The 19,535-nt window shown below is 33.6% G+C and overlaps 1 protein-coding gene and 1 pseudogene across 1 annotated transcript; one reads left to right on the top strand and one right to left on the bottom strand.

Moving 5' to 3' along the window:
* Positions 1 to 1,402: 1,402 nt before the first annotated feature.
* On the top strand, positions 1,403 to 11,930 carry LOC115972756 (annotated as a pseudogene).
* Positions 11,931 to 14,050: 2,120 nt separating this feature from the next.
* Positions 14,051 to 15,043, bottom strand: LOC115972754 (receptor-like protein 46). The gene has a single exon (XM_031093014.1). The coding sequence runs from the start codon at positions 15,041 to 15,043 to the stop codon at positions 14,051 to 14,053; it is 993 nt and encodes a 330-aa protein (XP_030948874.1).
* Between the last annotated feature and the right edge of the window lie 4,492 nt (positions 15,044 to 19,535).

Below are 19,535 nucleotides of genomic sequence, written 5' to 3'. Positions count from 1 at the left end.
AACAATAACAATAAATAAATAAATAAAAAGCTATTCCGTAATTGAGTTGGACTAAATAAACTAATTAACTTAAAATTTAAGGAAACATATATATCAAAGAACATTGTGAAGAACAAATAAAAAATAAAAAATCAAGAGCATATATGAAACCTTAAACATGATTTATTTTAAAGAATTTAACATTCAAAAAATTACATACCCAAACCTAAGCCTAAATCAAAATCAATTCAATCGAAATCCCCAAGCCTAAATCATATTTAAACGATAAAATTTTAAAACAAATCAAAAAACCTTACCGGTAAAGGTTTCGACGTGGTGACAGAACGGTAGGAAAAATAGTGAACCGGTTTGCTTAATCAGCCATATGATAAAGCCACATTATTTCTTTTGCTTGTTTGTGTTGAAAGAATGGGTTTAAGGTTTGGTTGAGGGGAAAAACCATTATTGAAACCATAAATAACCAAAATGCCTAAATCAAAACAAAGCAAATACCAAAACTGCCAAACATAAATCATTTTTATCGCAAGATTTTGGTTTTTTCTTTTAGAAATTTATAATAAAAATAAAATAAAATAAAGCAAAAAAAGAAAACTCACCCTGTAACAATGTACCACCGATTGAGGGATGCAAATTTTTTGGTGGTTAGAGTTCGACAGTTGTGCTGGCCTGAGATGTCTCTCCATCTCCCCTACGCCTATGCTTTTTTGTAGTCCACGCCAAACTGTAGAAAAAACAATGACAGAACCGACTATTTTGTTTTTGTAAGAACCAGAGATGATAATTTGAGACGAAAGCATCAAAGAAAGAGAATAAAACCGTCTATTTTTCAAAAGGGGTCAAAGAAGAAGCCTAGACGTCTCAACAGGGGAAACTCAACGGTGAGAAGTTTTAGAAAACAAAAAACAGTAGAGAGAGTTTTTGCATGTTTATAAATTTGACAAAAAAACGTTTTGATAGAGAATCCAAAAACCCAAAACAAAAATGAATCAAATCTAAACCTATCCAACAAAAAAACTCAATCAAAAGTAACATTTCATACCCAAATCTAAAAAATGGGGGAAAAAAAAAAAAAAAAAAAACAATGTACGGTGCCCAATCGATGCAGTGTTTACCATTCTTCCTCTTTCTCTGTTTCTTTCTCCGTGTCCCAGGCCTTATCCTCTCTCTATTTCATCACCTCTCTCTTTCTCGGCCTCTCTCTGTTTCATCGGCTCTCTCTATTTCTAACCCAAAATACCAATCTATTAATCAAAACCAAATCTGACCAAAAATACCAATCCAAATCATAATTAACACCCAATTGATTCTCCAAATAAAAACCAAAAACCCTAAATTTTTAAATTTAAAACAGAACTTTACCTAGCGATTCTGATAGTCGGGTGGTGAGTGGAGGCTTACAGCGATGGTAGAAGATCTGGGTGGCGCCCTTACGGTGATGGCAAAGGCGCCCTTCTCTCTATCTCTGCCTCTCTATTTCTCTGTCTCTCTTTTCTCTCAATCTGTCGCTCCTTTCTCCGTAGCAATCTTTCTGCTTTTTATTTTTTAGTATTTTTTTTAAGCGGTTAGTTCCCTTTTATACTAAGGGCTCCCAAACAGTATTTTAACATAGTCAAACATTATAATTCATCGCTTTTAAACGGTGTTGTAGCTTTTAAAACAATATAATGTATCGCTTTTTAAAATGAAACGCGTCTGAATTTTAGATAGGTAGTTATCCTATTTGTCAGCACCACCTTAATTGTAGGAATTCACTTTCTCTCTGCTTCTGCTATTATATATAGTATATGATATCAATTTGAAGCACTAGAAGATAGCAGGTACAATAGGAAACTAACAATTTTTTAATACTAATGAATTAAATTTAAACCAAGAATATCAATAAATAATTTTCTAATACTAACAAATTACAAGAGTACTCTACAACGGTTTGCTGAATATAGCCACAGACAACAGGAAGAGCTTCTTCGGGGGCAAGAACAGCTTCAAAGAATTCATGACCACTTAATGGAAAATTCAAAGCCTATTTTGGCAGCTCAGGCTAGCATTTTCTTCTAAGCCATACTATTATATTTATATAGTGGTTGCTTGGATTAATGTTCATTATTTTGACATATGATATCTCCATCTCTGCATTTTAGGAATCTTTTGAATCAAAGCTAGCAAACATGTTTGTTGCTTTAGATAAGCTATTTGCTTAATTTGTACGATGCCATGCTACTCGAATCGTGGCTAATGAAAGCCTTCTTTGTGTACTGTGTATCAATCTTTATCATTTACATTTTCACTAGCACAAAGCAAACATACAAAGTTAGACACTAGCTATATATTGATATGTTCTATTAGTGTGCATTTGGCATTGACTTAAAGTCAGCTCTTTTTATTATTTAGCTTATTTTTGCTACTATTTATGGGTTCCACTACACTTTTTGGTACTATTTATAGGTCTTACTGTACTATTTCAGCTACCTTTTAACTTTATCTATAGTACTTTTAGCAAAAAGTTGTCAGTTAGTAAATAAGCTTGATAGGCCAAAAATGTATTGATCCATTGTGATAAATTAATTGATTAATTAGCCAAATTTATTAATTAATCAAATTAACATGCAATGTACGTGGTAGCACAAACAAATCACCAATTAAACTAAGTATGCAGCGGAAATTAAATTGACACAGTGATTTGTTTATGAATGGGGAAACCTACATGGCAAAAATCCCACCAGGTGATTTTAAGGTCACCACTCCCGAGAATCAACTATTATCAAAACAAGCAGTTACAAGTAAAGAAATCTCAGTACCTTATACCAACCTACAGTTGAACCCTTACCCCAATACTCAATTGGACTTGTTCTGTAGTGATAATCTCTCCTTGTAATGCACGGCTCCTGGTACGTGACTAACCAATTGCACGAATCCCAGTACGCGACTTGATCACCAACTTAAGAAGGATGTTGGCTGAAAAGTTCTTCTGTTCATCCCACGATGAAGATCATGAAGTTGCTTGATCACAAAACCTTATGGTGTAAAAACACAGCAGCTTTTACAAGAACTAGGGCAAACTAGGTTTCTAGTCACACTTTTCTTCACACTTGTGGAATTGTGTTCTTGTGCAACTCTGTGTAACCTTTTACGGCCTTTAAAATAATCCTTATATATGTTTAGGATTGTGAGAAAAGAAAGCCCAAACACATACTCACGGATTGGATGAAAATAGAATTGAGAAATTTGTTTTTCATAAACCTCGACAGATACCTTTCTGTCGAGCAGCTATTGAGCCTCGGGTTGAAACAGCTCTCTTTAAATCTCAATAGATCCTAGCTGTCAAGCTTAAATAAGCAGCACTTTCACAGTTAATTCTTGGACAAACTTGCATGGCTTTAACACTTGAACTTGATACCTTTTTTCATGAAGCATTAAACACATCTTAGATCTACCCAATTACAAGTAAAGTGCATTTTGTCAAAAGATTAGTCAATTACATAAAATAGTGACATATGTTCCTAACAAGTGAAACACATATGTCCTAAAAATCTCCCCCTTTAGCAATCCGTGACAAAACTACAACAAACAAATGAACATATGAGAGAAGTCATAAATCACTCAACTCTTACTCACTTGTTGAATACAATAAAATCTATTCTAACACAAACTCTTGAAAAACTTTGCAAGAAGAGAGTTTATGGCAAGTAAACTTTGACAACCTGTATTTTTGAAACACTTTAAACAAAACTCATCAAGGCATCTTAGTGTGAAATAGAAATAATAAATTGCATACAAGTTATAAGAAGCATGTGCATAAAAAGAGAAAATAAACAACACATGTAAGGGTAGGTGAAAAACATACATCAATATATAAAGAATATAAGTACAATGTATGTCAAAATGATCACAAGACCAATATACAAGATATAATGTATCTGAAATAGAGAGAAAAAAATACATCTAATCCTCACTACGTCCCTCAAAGTACACACTCCCCCTAACAAAAATCTTCTATACTAACTCTCCCCCTAAGTATGACTACTCTCATATCCGAAATTACTCCCCCTTTTTGTCACGAGTGACAAAGGGTAAGAGTATTAAGTAGACATCTCATCAGTTCTAGAAGAGCTAGCATCTCCATCCTCATCATCATCATCATCATCGTCGGAGTCATCATCGTCCTCAGATGCCTCGGGAGGAGGAGAGGAAGACTCCACAAAGCCACCAAGGCGAGCTTGCCATCTAGCAATATGGCCAACATGGGTGTTCACCTGATACATCTTAGTAGTGAGTGTATCAAGGCAAGCATCCATGTGCTGAAGCTATGCCATGATCGCATCCAAAGTCACACCTCTAACAAAAGTAGAGGGAGTAGAGGTGGATGGAGCTAAAGGAGTGGGAGGAGTTGCCAATCTGGATCGCCTCAAACGAAACTATGCCTTGCTCCATTTAACTGTAGTGGCGTCAATGGCACACATAACAAGGAAGTGGTCAAACACGGGAAAGGGAACAGAAAAATGGCATAAAATCCTCGTGATAGTTGAAGGGAAGATGAGATTATCACAGGTCATCATATCCCTATGTACATCTATGATAGAAAGAATGAAATGAGAGGGAAAATCTATAGTGAGATGCTCTAACAAAGAAAGCAAAAATCGAGCACGGGGCTCGATAATAGAGTTATAATGAGAAAGGCGATGAAAAACAAAAGTCATAACCATGTTAAGAAAACGAGGGCCTTTAGCAAAGGCCGAGCAAGAAGTGAATTGATGATCACCCCAATGAGAGGGACGCTCATAAAAAGCAGAAATAAGCTCGTCTTTCGACACAGTCTTAAGATGATCACAACCAAGGTAGTCAGGATGCGCTACCCTGGGGACATGAAGCACATTGGATACAATATCCGGTGTGACCACTATGCACATACCTCAAACGCGAGTAACAAAAAGAGGTACTGAATAATCAAATCCATGCATGTTGGAGTAGAACTCCTAGATTAGCACAGATGGACAAGTGATCGGGATGTCACACAGTGACTCCTAACCCCTACTGTAAATGACAGTGGGTAGGTCAGTGTCAGAGAAGTCTGACAAGATGACTTGGCGTTCCGAATGAACACCTCATCTAGAGAAGTTCTCAAAGAAGTCTGTTTTGGCCTTTGTTAAGGACATATTTCATGTAATTGGCTAATCCTTTGACAAAACGCACTTTACTTATAATTGGGTAGATCTAGGATGGGTTTAGTACTTCAAGAAACATGTTGTTCAAGTCTTGTATTAAAGCCATGAAGCTTGGACCAAGAAACAAGTAAAGAGAAGCTATTCATTAAAGCTGGATAGATAGCTCGATAGCTGCTGACAGATAGTTGGACAGATAGTTCGATAGTTGCCGACAGATAGCCATCTATCGAGGTTTAATGAGTCTCGACAGCTGTCGACAGATAGCTATCTATCAAGAATTACAAAATTTAGATTTCCAGATCTGATTTTTGGCCCATGCTTATGTATTTGTGTAGGGTTTCTTTTCTCATAACCCTAAACATATATAAGGCTTATTTTTGAGGCCGTCACATAAGAGAATACAAGGAGAACATATGCAAAAGGTGACAGGTGCCTTATTCTCTCTTAAAGAAGCTACTACGTTTTTGCACCTTAGGGTTTTGTAACCAAGTGCTTCTTAATCTTCATTGTTGATGAAGTGAAGAACTTTGCAGCCAACATCTTCTTCAAATTGGTGTTTTAGTCACGTATTAGGAGTCGTGTATCTTTGGTTAGTCACATACTGGGATCTGTGCAAAAAGGGTGGCGTTCATCTATTGAAGAGTTCAGAGGTTCTAAAGCGGTAGAAGGTTTCTGCTGTAAGTTCATCTACGGGGATTGTAGAGTCTAGGGACAAAGGTTTTGTACTAGATCTAAAACTTTTCTTTATTATAGTGGATTACTTTTCAGGAAGGTTTTCCCCCAGGTTTTTTACTGTGAAAGTAGTTTGTTTCATTGGTTTTCCTAGGTCATCATATCTTGTCTTATTTATTTTTTCCACTGCATGATTTTGACAGGATATTAATGTTTGTTTGGTTTAACAAGTTTTACTCATAATAAATCTAATTAATAACTTAGGTTTAAAACTTGTTAATTCTATCAACCGGGGTCTAAATTTTCCCAATAGCCTTTTCATCACAGAATTGGACGTGTGAGGGAGTAGGATCAGAAGAAGAAGTGGATGCCCCGAAATGAAGAGGGTTCCGGGATAGACCAGACTTACGTTTTGGCGCCATGATGCATTAACGTAAACTAGAGAGTGAGGGGTGAGGGGGGGGGGGGGAGAAAGAAACACTCAGAAAAATCTCAAAATAGTTCAAATATATAAGAATATATAGAATGTAAAGGACGTATGCATGAAAATGCATGAGCATATGATATACAATAGTAATTGCATCATGGGCTTAGCCCAATCCAATCCTACCAGCATACAATCAATTTAACATATATAACACATATCTAAATGCATGAAAAATATAGTTATAATGCACATGAGATGCAATACATGAAGTTTTAAAGATCAAATCTTCAAAACCCATTTCAAAAACTTTGCAAAAACCTCATCAATTTGAAAAATCCCAAACATTTTCCAAAAACCCCAATTTTTAGGTCAAAAGATATGAAAATGCATGAAAATGAAGGATTAAGACACTTACCAAGTGAAGGAAACTTGATAAGGCCGACAAATCCTTGAGAAAGAGGTTTGGAGTGAGAGAGATAGAGGTTTAGGGAGTTGAAGAGTCTAGAGAGATCAAGCAAAATGAGATTCGGATCACGCTGAGCGAATATATAGAAGCTCAGTAATTCTCGACAGCTATAGGTTTCGAGAGGTGTCGAGAAATAAAAAGGTCGATAGATGCAGCTATCGAGCAAGTGTCAAGAGGTGTCCACAGTCAAATAGAAGCTCAATGGATCGAGGAGCTATCGAGGGGACATAAACTTTCTTGATCGATCCACCTAGCTATTGAGAGGTGTCGAGATTGCGATAAAAAGCAACTGGAGAGCTTGATAGATAAGCTAGGTATTGAGAGGTGTCAAGGAGCTGTCGAGATTGCTTTAAAAACAGCTTTTCAAGAAGGGAAAAACACATACATGAATGCAATCAAACATGCAACTCAACCAAATATCCAAACATCATTTTAATATCTCAAAATCATCTCTCATCAATAAAATTGATAGGCATTTAGATCCCAAAACACACACACACACACAACAAGTCTATCCAATTCTATATTTCAAAAACAAGTTAAGACGGTTTAGTGAGCATACATTAACACATATATTCCTTGTGATGGCCATATCACATTGTGTCTGCACATGTATCAAAAGTAGCAAAGAATATTGCTTTTTGTGTCTGAAAAACATCGCAAGATTGCATAAGCGTCTACATGTTATGATGATCTGAGATATGAAAAAATCATTTTAACTCACACACAATCATAACTGTTTGATGGGAACTATCACCTTCAAGGTACATCATATAATTCCCACATCTCTTAGAATACATGCTTGCAATCATATATAAAGCAATTTTATTCTTTTTGCCTTTTATTTACTCTGTATATTTTTCATTTTAAGCAAATCATGCATGAGAATATAAGAGAGAGAAAAGAAATACCCAATTATGTTAAGCATTTGACATTCCACTTTTTCTATGCTAAAGCATACAAATATCATTTCATGATTGGCGGGCAACAATGATAAGATGGTTATTTATGCCTTTCTCTTAGGATTTTCTAGTCCTTCCCGTCAAAAAGAGTGATATGAGTGCTAAGTACAAGAGATCACTTAATCTTACTCATCACAAACACGAGCCACAAAGCTTACTTGCTTAGTTGTGCATAGAGATGCTCAACTAAGCAACAAAAGATACAAAATTTAGAAAATTTTGTTTCAATGGCCATCCAAGGTACACAAGTACCAATGTACACAAACACACACTGTTTTTGTATTTTTCATTTTTTTTTATATGAAAAACAAAATAAACCAAAACTGAAAAGAAAAACAAACAAAAACAAATTAAACAAAGCAATGCATAAAACTAGACTGACTCAAAACAATAAAGCAAAACACACAAGTAATGCAAAACCAAAAAATATATATTTATATATATGAAGGGGAGAGAGAAAAAGTGACAAAATCACTTGGAGCCCTTTTCCTTCCACACCTTGGAAGAGCCTTTCCTTTGCGTGAATCTTTGAACTGGAGGTGAGGGAGAAGAATTGAAACCGTTCAAGTTTGAAAAGAATACGAGGGCTTTGAGAAGATCTCCAAGAGGATCAAAAGAGGATGGAAGCTGATTCTGATCTCCCGATGTGATCATGCTATTGCTCTTTTGAGTGGCTAACCACTTGTAGCAATTAGGTTGAGTATGTCCAACTGCTCCACAGTGATGACAAAAATATTGCTTTTTCTTAGCCCTAGGGTTTTTAATCTCTTTCTTATCAAACTTAAGGAGTGCTCCTAAGATAGATTTACCATTGTCTATGTTCTCACTAGCTAATTCATTTTTGATAACATTATTCTCAGTTTCAACATTTTTAGCAGGAGGAACAAAAATAGTAGTACTAATAGAAGCAATGTTAGGAGAGGAGAAATCATATCCTAAACTGGTTCGATCAGAAGGAGATTTCTGATAACTGAGCATCTCATCAAGCTTAGCACTTGAAGTTCTTCCCAACTGAGCTTTGTCTTGGAACAATTCTGCCTCAAGCTTCTTGGTCTTCTCAGCCAAGAAGTTATTGTAAAACCTCAATGCTCCAATAGTCTGATTTGCTTCATCAAACTTTGTAGAGATTTCTTCTCACTTAAGCTCCACATCACTAAGCTTCTTGGTGGCCAACCTATACATCTTCTCATGCTTTTCTGAGACCTTGTGTAACTTTGCATAGGCTGTGTGGATGTCATCTTGTTCATCCATCTTCTTAAACTTAGACTCCACCAATTCCTCTTTTTCATCCACATCTTCACCAATCCCATCAGTAGGATTGACAGTGGCAGTGAAGGCATTCAGGATTCCGTCATCCTTATTGTCAGAATCATCCTCAGGCTCAGTGTCACTCAACGTAGCAGCGAGTGCCTTGCTCTTCCCAATGGTCTTGAGATATGTAAGGCACTCTTGTTTCATATGACTGAAATCTTGACACCCAAAGCACCTTGGTCCTAAGGGAACAGTGTACTGACCGCCATCCCTAGCATCCTTCTTCCCTTTGTCTTGGCTCTCATACTGAGAAGACCTCGACTGTCTACAGTCCTTGTTAAAGCCCTTTGCATTGACATTTTTCATAAACTTCTTAAATTGCCTGGTGATATATGACTTTATCTTAGAATCTTCGTCATCAGAAGACTCATCAGTATCACCACTCTTGGCCTTCAATGCCATGCTCTTACTCTTACTCGATTTCCCAATCCTTGTTAAACCCAACTCATAGGTTTGTAGATTTCCAACCAACTCTGTTAAAGGAATTTTGTCAATATCCTTTGATTCCTCAATTGTGGTGATCTTCGCATGGAATCTCTCAGGTAGAGATATGAGCACCTTTCTCACAATCTTGGATTCAGGAATGGTTTCCCCAAGATTGAAAGCTGAGTTCACGGTGTCCTTGAGCTTGGCATAGAACTCATCGAAAGACTCATCCTCCTCCATCTAAATCTCTTCAAAGCTAGTAGCGAGCCTCTAAAACTTCGAATCTTTGACAGCCTTGGTTCCTTCATAGGTTTTCTAGAGAATGGTCCATGCTTCCTTTGCAGTTTTAATGGAGGATATCTTCTTGAATTCCTCATTAGTGATTGCACTGAACAAAGCATTCAATGTCTTGCTGTTGAAGTTTGCTGCCTTGATCTCAGCATCATCCCAATCGGCCGGTGCTTCCTTCGGCTTGGTCTAGCCTATCTCAACAGCCTGCCATACTTTCTCATCTAAAGACTTCAAGAAAACTCTCATGCATACTTTCTAGTATGCATAGTTAGTGCCATCAAATAAAGGAGGTATAAAAGGAAACTGTCCTCTATCCATGACAAACAGGGTTCAATGGATCACACAGCAAAGATTAACCCTAATCAGAGTGTGCCTGCTCTGATACCACTTGATAGGCCAAAAATGCATTGACCCCTTGTGATTCGGCTTGGTCTAGCCTATCTCAACAGCCTGCCATACTTTCTCATCTAAATACTGCAAGAAAACTCTCATGCGTACTTTCTAGTATGCATAGTTAGTGCCATCAAATAAAGGAGGTATAATAAGAAACTGTCCTCTATCCATGACAAACAGGGTTCAATGGATCACACAGCAAAGATTAACCCTAATCAGAGTGTGCCTGCTCTAATACCACTTAATAGGCCAAAAACTCATTGACCCTTTGTGATAAATTAATTGATTAATTAGCCAAGTTTATTAATTAATAAAATTAACATGCAATGTACATGGTAGCACAAACAAATCACCAATTAAACTAAGTATGCAACGGAAATTAAATTGACACGATGATTTGTTTAAGAATGGGGAAAGCCTACACGACAAAAACCCCACCGAGTGATTTTAAGGTCACCACTATCAAGAATCCACTATTATCAAAACAAGCAGTTACAAGTAAAGGAATCCTAGTACCTTATACCATCCTACAGTTGAACCCTTACCCCAATACCCTATTGAACTTGTTCTGTAGTGACAATCTCTCCTTATAATGCATGGCTCCCAGTACGTGACTAACTAATTGCGCGGGTCCCAATACGTGACTTGATCACCAACTTGAGAAGGATGTTGGTTGCAAAGTTCTTTTGTTCATCCCACGATGAAGATCATGAAGTTGCTTGGTCACAAAACCTTATGGTGTAAAAACACAACAGCTTCTACAAGAACTAAGGCAAACTAGATTTCCAGTCACACTCTTCTTCACACTTGTGGAATTGTGTTCTTGTGCAACTTTGCATAACCTTTTACGGCCCTTAAAATAATCCTTATATATGTTTAGAGTTGTGAGAAAAGAAAGCCCAAACACATACTCACGGATTGGATGAAAACAGAATTGGGAAATTTGTTTTTCATAAACCTCAATAGATACCTATCTGTCGAGCAACTGTCGAGCTTCGAGCTGAAACAACTCTCTTTAAATCTCAATAGATGCCTGTTGTCAAGTTAGCTGTTGAGCTTTAATGAGCAACAATTTCACACTTGATTCTTGGACAGACTTGCATGATTTTAACACTTGAATTTGAAACCTTGTTTCTTAAAGCATTAAACACATCCTAGATCTATCCAATTACAAGTAAAGTGCATTTTGTCAAAGGATTATCCAATTACATAAAATAGTAACATATGTTCCTAACAAGTGAAACACATATGTCCTAACAAAGCTGTTCCCAAACGGACTCCTCTCACCTTTTTCTAATTATTTGGAAACCAATATTACCATAAAATTAATTATTATTATTATTATTATTATTATTATTATTATTATTATTATTATTTTTGTAGGGCTATTTGCTACTTTCCTCATAGAAGTTGCAATATTTCGGCTTGCAACAAATGATAATATCAAACAAAACACTTGGATAATAAATTTGGTTAGGTCACTCTTTGTACTTCTTGTCTCAATTCAGATTATCCATGCCATATACACATACAGGTATGTTGAAATGAAGAACAAAATAATATTTGGATAAGAAAAAGCATTTATAGATTCAGAATTTAATTTAGTGATTCGTAAATCATGTAGAGACTATGAAGTTCTGAATTCATAGTTGTGAAATCATCCATCAGATGCTACTAACATTAATTGAGCAGATTAATGGCATGCAAAGAAATGAGGAGTTGTCATGGGACATGGATAGTGATGTAAACTGGTCCTCATGGATTGGCACTGACTTACCCGAAGATGTAACAATTTTGAAGACCCTGACTATATTCTTCGATAGGAAGTTGGAGAAAAAATTCAATCATGACCACTTCAATTAAATGAAATTATAATCTTCGCCACAGTAGATAGGACTGGCTCAATGTAGTTTGAGACTTGAGGCGATAGATTTAAGGAGAAGGTATTTTATATCAAATGATACTATGTTAGCAGTATCAAAATTCAATAAGTGTAAGAAATGACAGCAAAAAATAACTAACTTACTAACAAATGAAACACGTGTTAGTGGGTAGTTATCTTTGCACACATATCTCTCGTTTATTGGATTTTGATACGGATGACGTGGTATCACTTGATATATAATACTTTTTCTAGATTTAAATAAGATATTGTTTTTAATGATGAAATTTTATTTAAATAATAGTATTTAACTTTTTATATATAATTTAAAAATCATTCTTCTAACTTCTTGAAATGCAAAATTATTTATTGTCTTTTTAGTTTGTTAAATCCACCTAATATATATATATATATATATATATATTTATATAATCCACTTAAAATGAGATGAAATATTTTTATAAGATAAATATTTTGTTAAAGACTGTTATTCCTAATTTATTGCACAAATTTCAAAGAAAAAAAACCTAAATTATATCACATCCCAAAATAATTATATAGCCTACAAATCGTGAGAGTCTGCTACTAGTTTAAATAATCATATGATGGGAAAAACAACTTTCTTGGATTTATATATGATATTTGATATATTTCTTCTCAATTTCCCTCTTACCTTATTACAATTCAATGACAAAGATTCACAGTAGTCATGCATAAACAGGCAACAAAACAAGTCGCAGCAACGTAAAAAAAACAAAAACAAAAACAACACAACACCTTAACTTAATGAAAAAGAAAAAAAGAAAAGAAAATAAGAGATTAACCTCACTGGCTACTAAACTACAAGCGAAACAAGCAACTCTTACATGCATAATTTATATTCTTCGCCTTCTTTGTTGACCACGGTAATTTGTAGGTTTTGTTGGGACAAAATGCTTGGCAAGATATAGGATTTCCACTGTTATGATGAAGCCAACTGCATATCTAATCCCCACTCTTTTCCATGAGAACCATCTTTCCTTACTCTCAACCTTTGGACGTGGTTTTGTTGGTGAGAAGTCTTCCAAACATGGCACTCGAATTTGCATTCCACACAACCCACTATTGTTGGCATAAAAGTTTGGATCATTCATTGTATCTGTTAGGTTCTAAGACTTTAGAAACTAAATGTATTAGAACTTCAATTTGTAATGTGTTGGCAAACCATGATCAAAACTTAGAGTTTAGATTTAGGCTACTCAAAGTGTGTTTATGTGTAAAGTTGGAATTGAGTGATTGTAGAATGTACTGGACTAAATCTGTAAGGCTCAATCAATCGAAAATTAGACTCGATCGATTAAACCTCGTGCAGATTGTTATTTCTGCAGAATTTCCAACTCAGCCCAAGCCCATATGACATGTAGGGTTTTATGTTTTACTTCAAGTATAAAAGGAAAAACCCTAACTACGTTTTAGAGGTTACTGATATGTTGTGTGTGTGAATCTTCTGTGAGATTTAGAGGTGTTTATCTTCATACACACTTAGGGTTATCAAGATCAAAATTGATGTCAAGAACTTGGTGATCTTTTCGGTTGCCGTTTCAAGAGCTTAAAGGAAAACACAAGTAGCAGAACTTGTGGTTGCTGTGGATCAAGGAGAAAAGTAATCCGTGTACTCGAAGCTGTCACGTGGTCATGGTAGTAAGTTTTCTACTCGAGGTAGCAATAGAATGTTAGTGGTCTAAGTCTTATTGTACAAACTTCAATTCTTTCATAATGGATCTGTTTTACCTTGAGGATAGATAGGTTAAATCCTCCCCAAGTTTTTTACCGGTTTGGTTTTCCTAGGTTATCATATCATTGTGTTATTTACGTTTCAGCATTGTTTTCATGATATGATTTGATTGTGTTAACCTAGATTTGAATAATTTATCTAAGTAATCATTTGGCTAAATAACTAGGTTAAACAACTTGTGTTTTAAGGGGTCTAAAAACATATAGTATCCATTTGGCTACCACCTGGAATCTTGCTAGCCAACTTGTTGTTACTAACATCCATAATAGTCAATTGTTGCAACTTTCCTAGTGATTGTGGAATTGAGTTTGATAAATTGTTGATAAGTCCAAACTCTCTAGATTCGACAAATCACCAAGACTTTCTAGTATCCTTCCATAAAGATTGTTATGTGAGACTTTGAGAACCTTTAGAGCCTTCAAACTACCTAATGTGGTTGGGATTTCACCTGAAAGTTGGTTCATTGACAAGTCTAAGAAATAGTAGATCATGAAATATTTCCAAGATAGACCTTGTGTTGACTTCTTCCAATTAAGGATCAGATCATTAATCTTGTTCTTGGCTTTGAAGCTTGAAGTAGTAGTTGTAGCATCAGGAAGAACGTCTATTGATTCGTGAGATGTTTTAGTCATACCAGCAAGATTTCCAAACTTAGCAGGGATTTTTCCAACAAGATGATTGCTTGAAAGATCAAGAATTTGGAGTCTAGGAAGATTGGAAATACAATCATGGATTGAACCTTGAAAAGAGTTGTTTCGTAAATTTAGTATTCGAAGGTTGGAGATTTGGCAGATAAAATATGGTAATTCACCTGTGATTTTATTGCCAATAATGTCTAGACATATAAGGTTGCTCATATTATTTAGGTTGGTAGACATGATGCCAGAAAACTTATTTTTTCCTAATGAGAGAATTGTAGTCTGTATGGAAAGGTTTGTTGAAATTTCACCTGAGAATTCATTTGAAGATAAATCAATGAATTGGAGAAGTATATTAGAGCTAAAATCTGGTAAACTATTGCCAAAAAATTTCTTTTTGGACAAGTCCAATATCGTGAGGGTGAGAAGATTGGAAATGGATTCAGTAATCTTCCCTGAAAAATTGTTGTCATTCAGCATAAGAAACAGAAGATTGGTGGCACTACCAATATTGCTTGGTAGTTGTCCATAAAAGTTGTTCCTAGACAGGGAAAGAATATGTAAATATATAGAGTTGAAAGGAGGAGGAGGGAGAGAACCTATGAGATTGTTATACGACAAAATCATAAATCCAACTTCCATTTCAGCAAGCCATTGTGGGAACATATAGTTACATTTAAAATTAAATATAATTTTTATCATAAAAATATAGATAATTAGTTAATTTTATTTTTTTTAAGTAAACGTAATTAGTCACATATTAAAATTCTTACCCAAATTTTATAATACTTATGATCATTTTTTTTCTTCTAAATTTTAATAAGATAGAACATGTGATAATTTTTGTTGTGTGCTGATTTTTATTGAGTATATGTAATTTTTTTTTTAATTTTTATATTTCATAGCTCATTAATATTAGATTCATAATATTTTACACCCATTAACTCACTTGGCACAAAAATTAAAAAACTTAGATGGACACATGACACAAATTTAAGTGGATAATTATAATATGGTCCCTACATAAATTTAGACACTATTTTTATTATAAAAATATAAATAATTAATCAAATTATAAAAATAAAAATAAAATAGCATGTAACACATGCATATGTATGGGTAAATTTAAATTAAACACAATTTTTATCATAAAAATATAAATAATTAGTCAAATTATATATATATATATATATATATATATATTTTTAAGTAAACGTAATTAGTCACATATTATAATTCTTGCCCAAATTTAATACTACTTATAATAATTTTTTCTAATATTTAATAAGATAGAATGTGTAGTGATTTTTATTGAGTATATGTGATTAGTTTTTTTTTTTTTTTTTTTTCCTTTAAAATTATAGTTCATTAGTTTAGATTTTTAGTATTTTGCACTCATTAACTCACTTGACATAAAGATTAAAAAACTTAAGTGGACATATGGCACAAACTTAAGTGTAAAATTAATTATAGTGTAGTCCCCATATAAATCTAGACACATGGCACAAAATTAAGGACTCTAATCTGGAATTCTAATTTAAATTTCTTTCAGTTTCACCTATTATTATATTTATAGATTAGGGGTTTAAATGGATATATTTTAAAAATCCAGGGTTCAATTCGATTTTAAACTAATATAACTAATTGGTTTAATTTCTAATAGTCTTAAATTAACTTCATAGTTTGATTTAAAATCACCTTAATTTGATTTCCATGGAGTGATTGAAGGAGTCATTCAATGGAGTGATTGACGGAGTCATTTTAAGACAAGCTAGTATCACAACATTTAACACAACATTTTTCATAATTTACTGCATGGTGAGTTGGTGGTAAAGAAAAAATAGTGGTTTCACATCTTCAACACTCCCAACTCGCTATATGACAAATTATGACAAAAGTTGTGTAAAATATTATATTATTAGCATTGTCTAAAAGTTTAGACTAAAACTTTAAATTCTCAAGGCATGTAGTTGTCTATCTAAATAAATGAAAAGGTTTGTTATAAATAATGCTAGAAATACAAATTATTTTACAAAATTTTTTATAAACTATTAATGTGATGAATGATTATTGGTAAATGTAAAAGTGATACTAATGGTGGGGCCTAAATGAAAACCAATAAGAGGCTAAGCCACAACAACATTTTGTAAAAATGTTATAAAATAGTTTGTGTCTGTAACATTGCATGTTAGTTATTGATGGTAACTGTGCAGAGATATCTGTGTTAAGCATTAAGAGTTGGTTTTTCATTCCCTTTTCCCCCATGGCTCCAATATTATTGCTCCTTGTTGCTCTTTTGATATTTGGCCTACAATTGACAGGTATATACATAGTCTCTCTCAGGGGCGGCACTATTCTATATTCTTCCAAGAAAAAACAAATTATACATATAAAATATTTATTTATTTTTGTTAGTTTAATACTTTAATTTATTTTTAAAAATATTTTTGCACACCCTGACTTAAATTTTGCACACCCTTATTACAAGTATTTCTAACTCTAAGAGTAAAGAGTAAGTGTTTGTAAATTGTAAGTATCGCTCTTTTTTATAAATTTATATCATGTGTATGAGTGTGTCTAATATTGATAGTGTGTATTACTTTTTGTTATAATGCTATTTGTATGAATTATGATGTGTGTTGACATTTGTGTGTACAATATAAATATAATATAAATTTATATAATTTAACAATTAAGAAATAGAGATGATTTGTTATATGTATGTGTATTGTTATCATGTTATAATAACCATTTTTTTTTATAAAGTTAGTAAATTTTAAGAAAAAAATTGTAAAGTTAGTGATTATCCAAGCATTTGGCTAGTTAAGTAGACGCAAAGTGTATAAGTTTATATATGAATGAGTGTGGTTGTGTGCCTCAATAATTAATACAAAGCTAATGAGTTTAGTTTAGTCATTTAGTTTAAAATATTTAATAAAAACAATAACAAATAGATAATAACAACTGCATAAAAATAAAAATGTTAGATAGACTTAACAAAATAAAATAGTCATAGCCTCATAGTCATAGCTACCCACATTGGGCATAGATACTCATAATGAACTATCATATAACAATTTAAAATTTGAAAACTTGTAGAAAAAAATTATAAAACTTCATGTATTAATTTTTTTTTTTTGTCGATAATTCAATATATTCTTTTCTTTTTTGGAACTTATAATTCAATATATTCAAGTTCTTTTTTATTAAAAATTTTTAATGACGCCCCTAAACAAAATTCCTGGAGCCACCACTGGTCTCTCTCTCTAATTATTTACATACTGCATGCATATGCATGTCTAATCTTTTGATGTTGAGCTTTGTCTTGGCTTTTATCACTTTGAGGATCCAGGAAAAGCTCTATATTCTTTGGTCTTTACCAAGGAGTTTGGCCTCGGAACTTTTTATCGGTCCCATGCCACTCATTTGATCAGAGATTCCAGACCTGTCTACATGGGGCAAAGGCAGTTAAACTTTAGTTTTTCCTAAACTTTTTTCAAATGGTGGTAGAACTAATACTGTTACAGAATTTTAAACCTTATTTTATAAGAGTGGTTTCAAAATAAAATCTACAGTTTCATAAGTTTCATACTGTTACAAATAAACTTTATATATGATTTCATCAATTTCAAATCGAGTCCCACACTTCTAAAATCATACCAATTTACACCTTGGTTTGGGGTCTGATTTTTGGTATTAATTAGGGGTTTAAATGGATATATTTTTAAAATTCTAGGGTTCGATTTTAAACTAATACTAGTCGCTAACCCGTGCGATGCACAGGAAAATTATTGACTATGAAAAAAAACTAACAATGAATGAAGAATTTAAGTTATCGCTTATGCAACAATGCTAAACAGCCTTAAAAATCTGAGACAAACCCATGGAATGGATTTGAAATTTGTTCACAAAGAAAGAAAGCCTTACGAGAAAAAATATATTAAATTAGTATAAATAAAAAAATTAACTAAAATAGTCCAATTTAAAAGGTTTCAAAATAATAATAGTCCAATTCAAAATATAAATAAATATATTAAATTAGTACAAATAGAAAAATTAATTAAAATAGACCAATTTAATATAGAGACATATATTTCTTTATATATTATTGGTCAAAATTCATATAATTTTTTTAAGATGTTTTAACTAATATATCAATACCATACCCAAATCTTTACCCAATAATAATAACAACTATATTTTCTAGAATATTACAATTATAATATGAACCTAAAAATAATGAAAAGAAAAATGAAAAAGAAGAAGAATAGGTTGACAAAAAATAGAAGAGAGAAACATGACATGCATATTACATGGTAGAATGGAGGATCTCCAAATTGAGATGAAATGTGGCTTGGTGTTCTGGTAAAGAAAGAGGTTTCAAGATTTTGAGTTGATTTAAATAGACCAAAAGCTACGCTTAAACCCAAACCCAACTAAAAGTTAAGCTTAAGCCCAAATCCAAAAAAAAAATTTTCCTGCCAATTTCATCTTGTATTCCCTCCCCCGTACTTGCCAATTGTCACATCAACTTCTCATCAAAGCCAAACAATCTTTATTTTATTTACATTTTCTTCTCTCTCTCCAAAGTCCCACCGCACATTCATTCACTCTTTATTTTTACTTCTTCCTTTTGTTTGTTTTCTTCTTCCTTCTGCAGCACCGCAACTCCCACCAATTGTTATTACCTTCAATTTGTTCTTCTCAGCTCTCAAGCCTGCGTTTCCTGTTGCAAATCCAGGTTCATGGTTTCCTTTTTATCAATTTTTTTCTTTTATTTTTTTTCTCCCATCTCCCTTCTTCCCCAATGTTAGAGATATATTAGCTCATTAGTATAGGCCCAAGCCTAATTCTACTTTATGTGCAAGCCAAGTCTCCTACTTGTACTAGAAGTCTATTAGTTTAGGGTTTAGTCTACTATATATATACATGTTATGATTCATTGTAACACAAAATTTGTACTACACTATAATATATTATTGATGTAGCCCTTTAAGGTTTCCTCCGTAGATGTAGGCCGTTAGGCTGAACCACATACCCTCATGTGTTATTGTGTTCTATACTTTATACTTTCGCTTCTACATCCATACTAGCATATTCAACATGGTGTATCAATGCTTATTTAATATGGTGT

This window comes from Quercus lobata, unplaced genomic scaffold (assembly GCF_001633185.2).
Source record: "Quercus lobata isolate SW786 unplaced genomic scaffold, ValleyOak3.0 Primary Assembly Scq3eQI_73, whole genome shotgun sequence".
Taxonomy (NCBI): domain Eukaryota; kingdom Viridiplantae; phylum Streptophyta; class Magnoliopsida; order Fagales; family Fagaceae; genus Quercus; species Quercus lobata.
The sequence above is the reverse complement of the archived record's forward strand: the minus strand, read 5'-3'. Positions and strand labels throughout refer to the sequence as shown.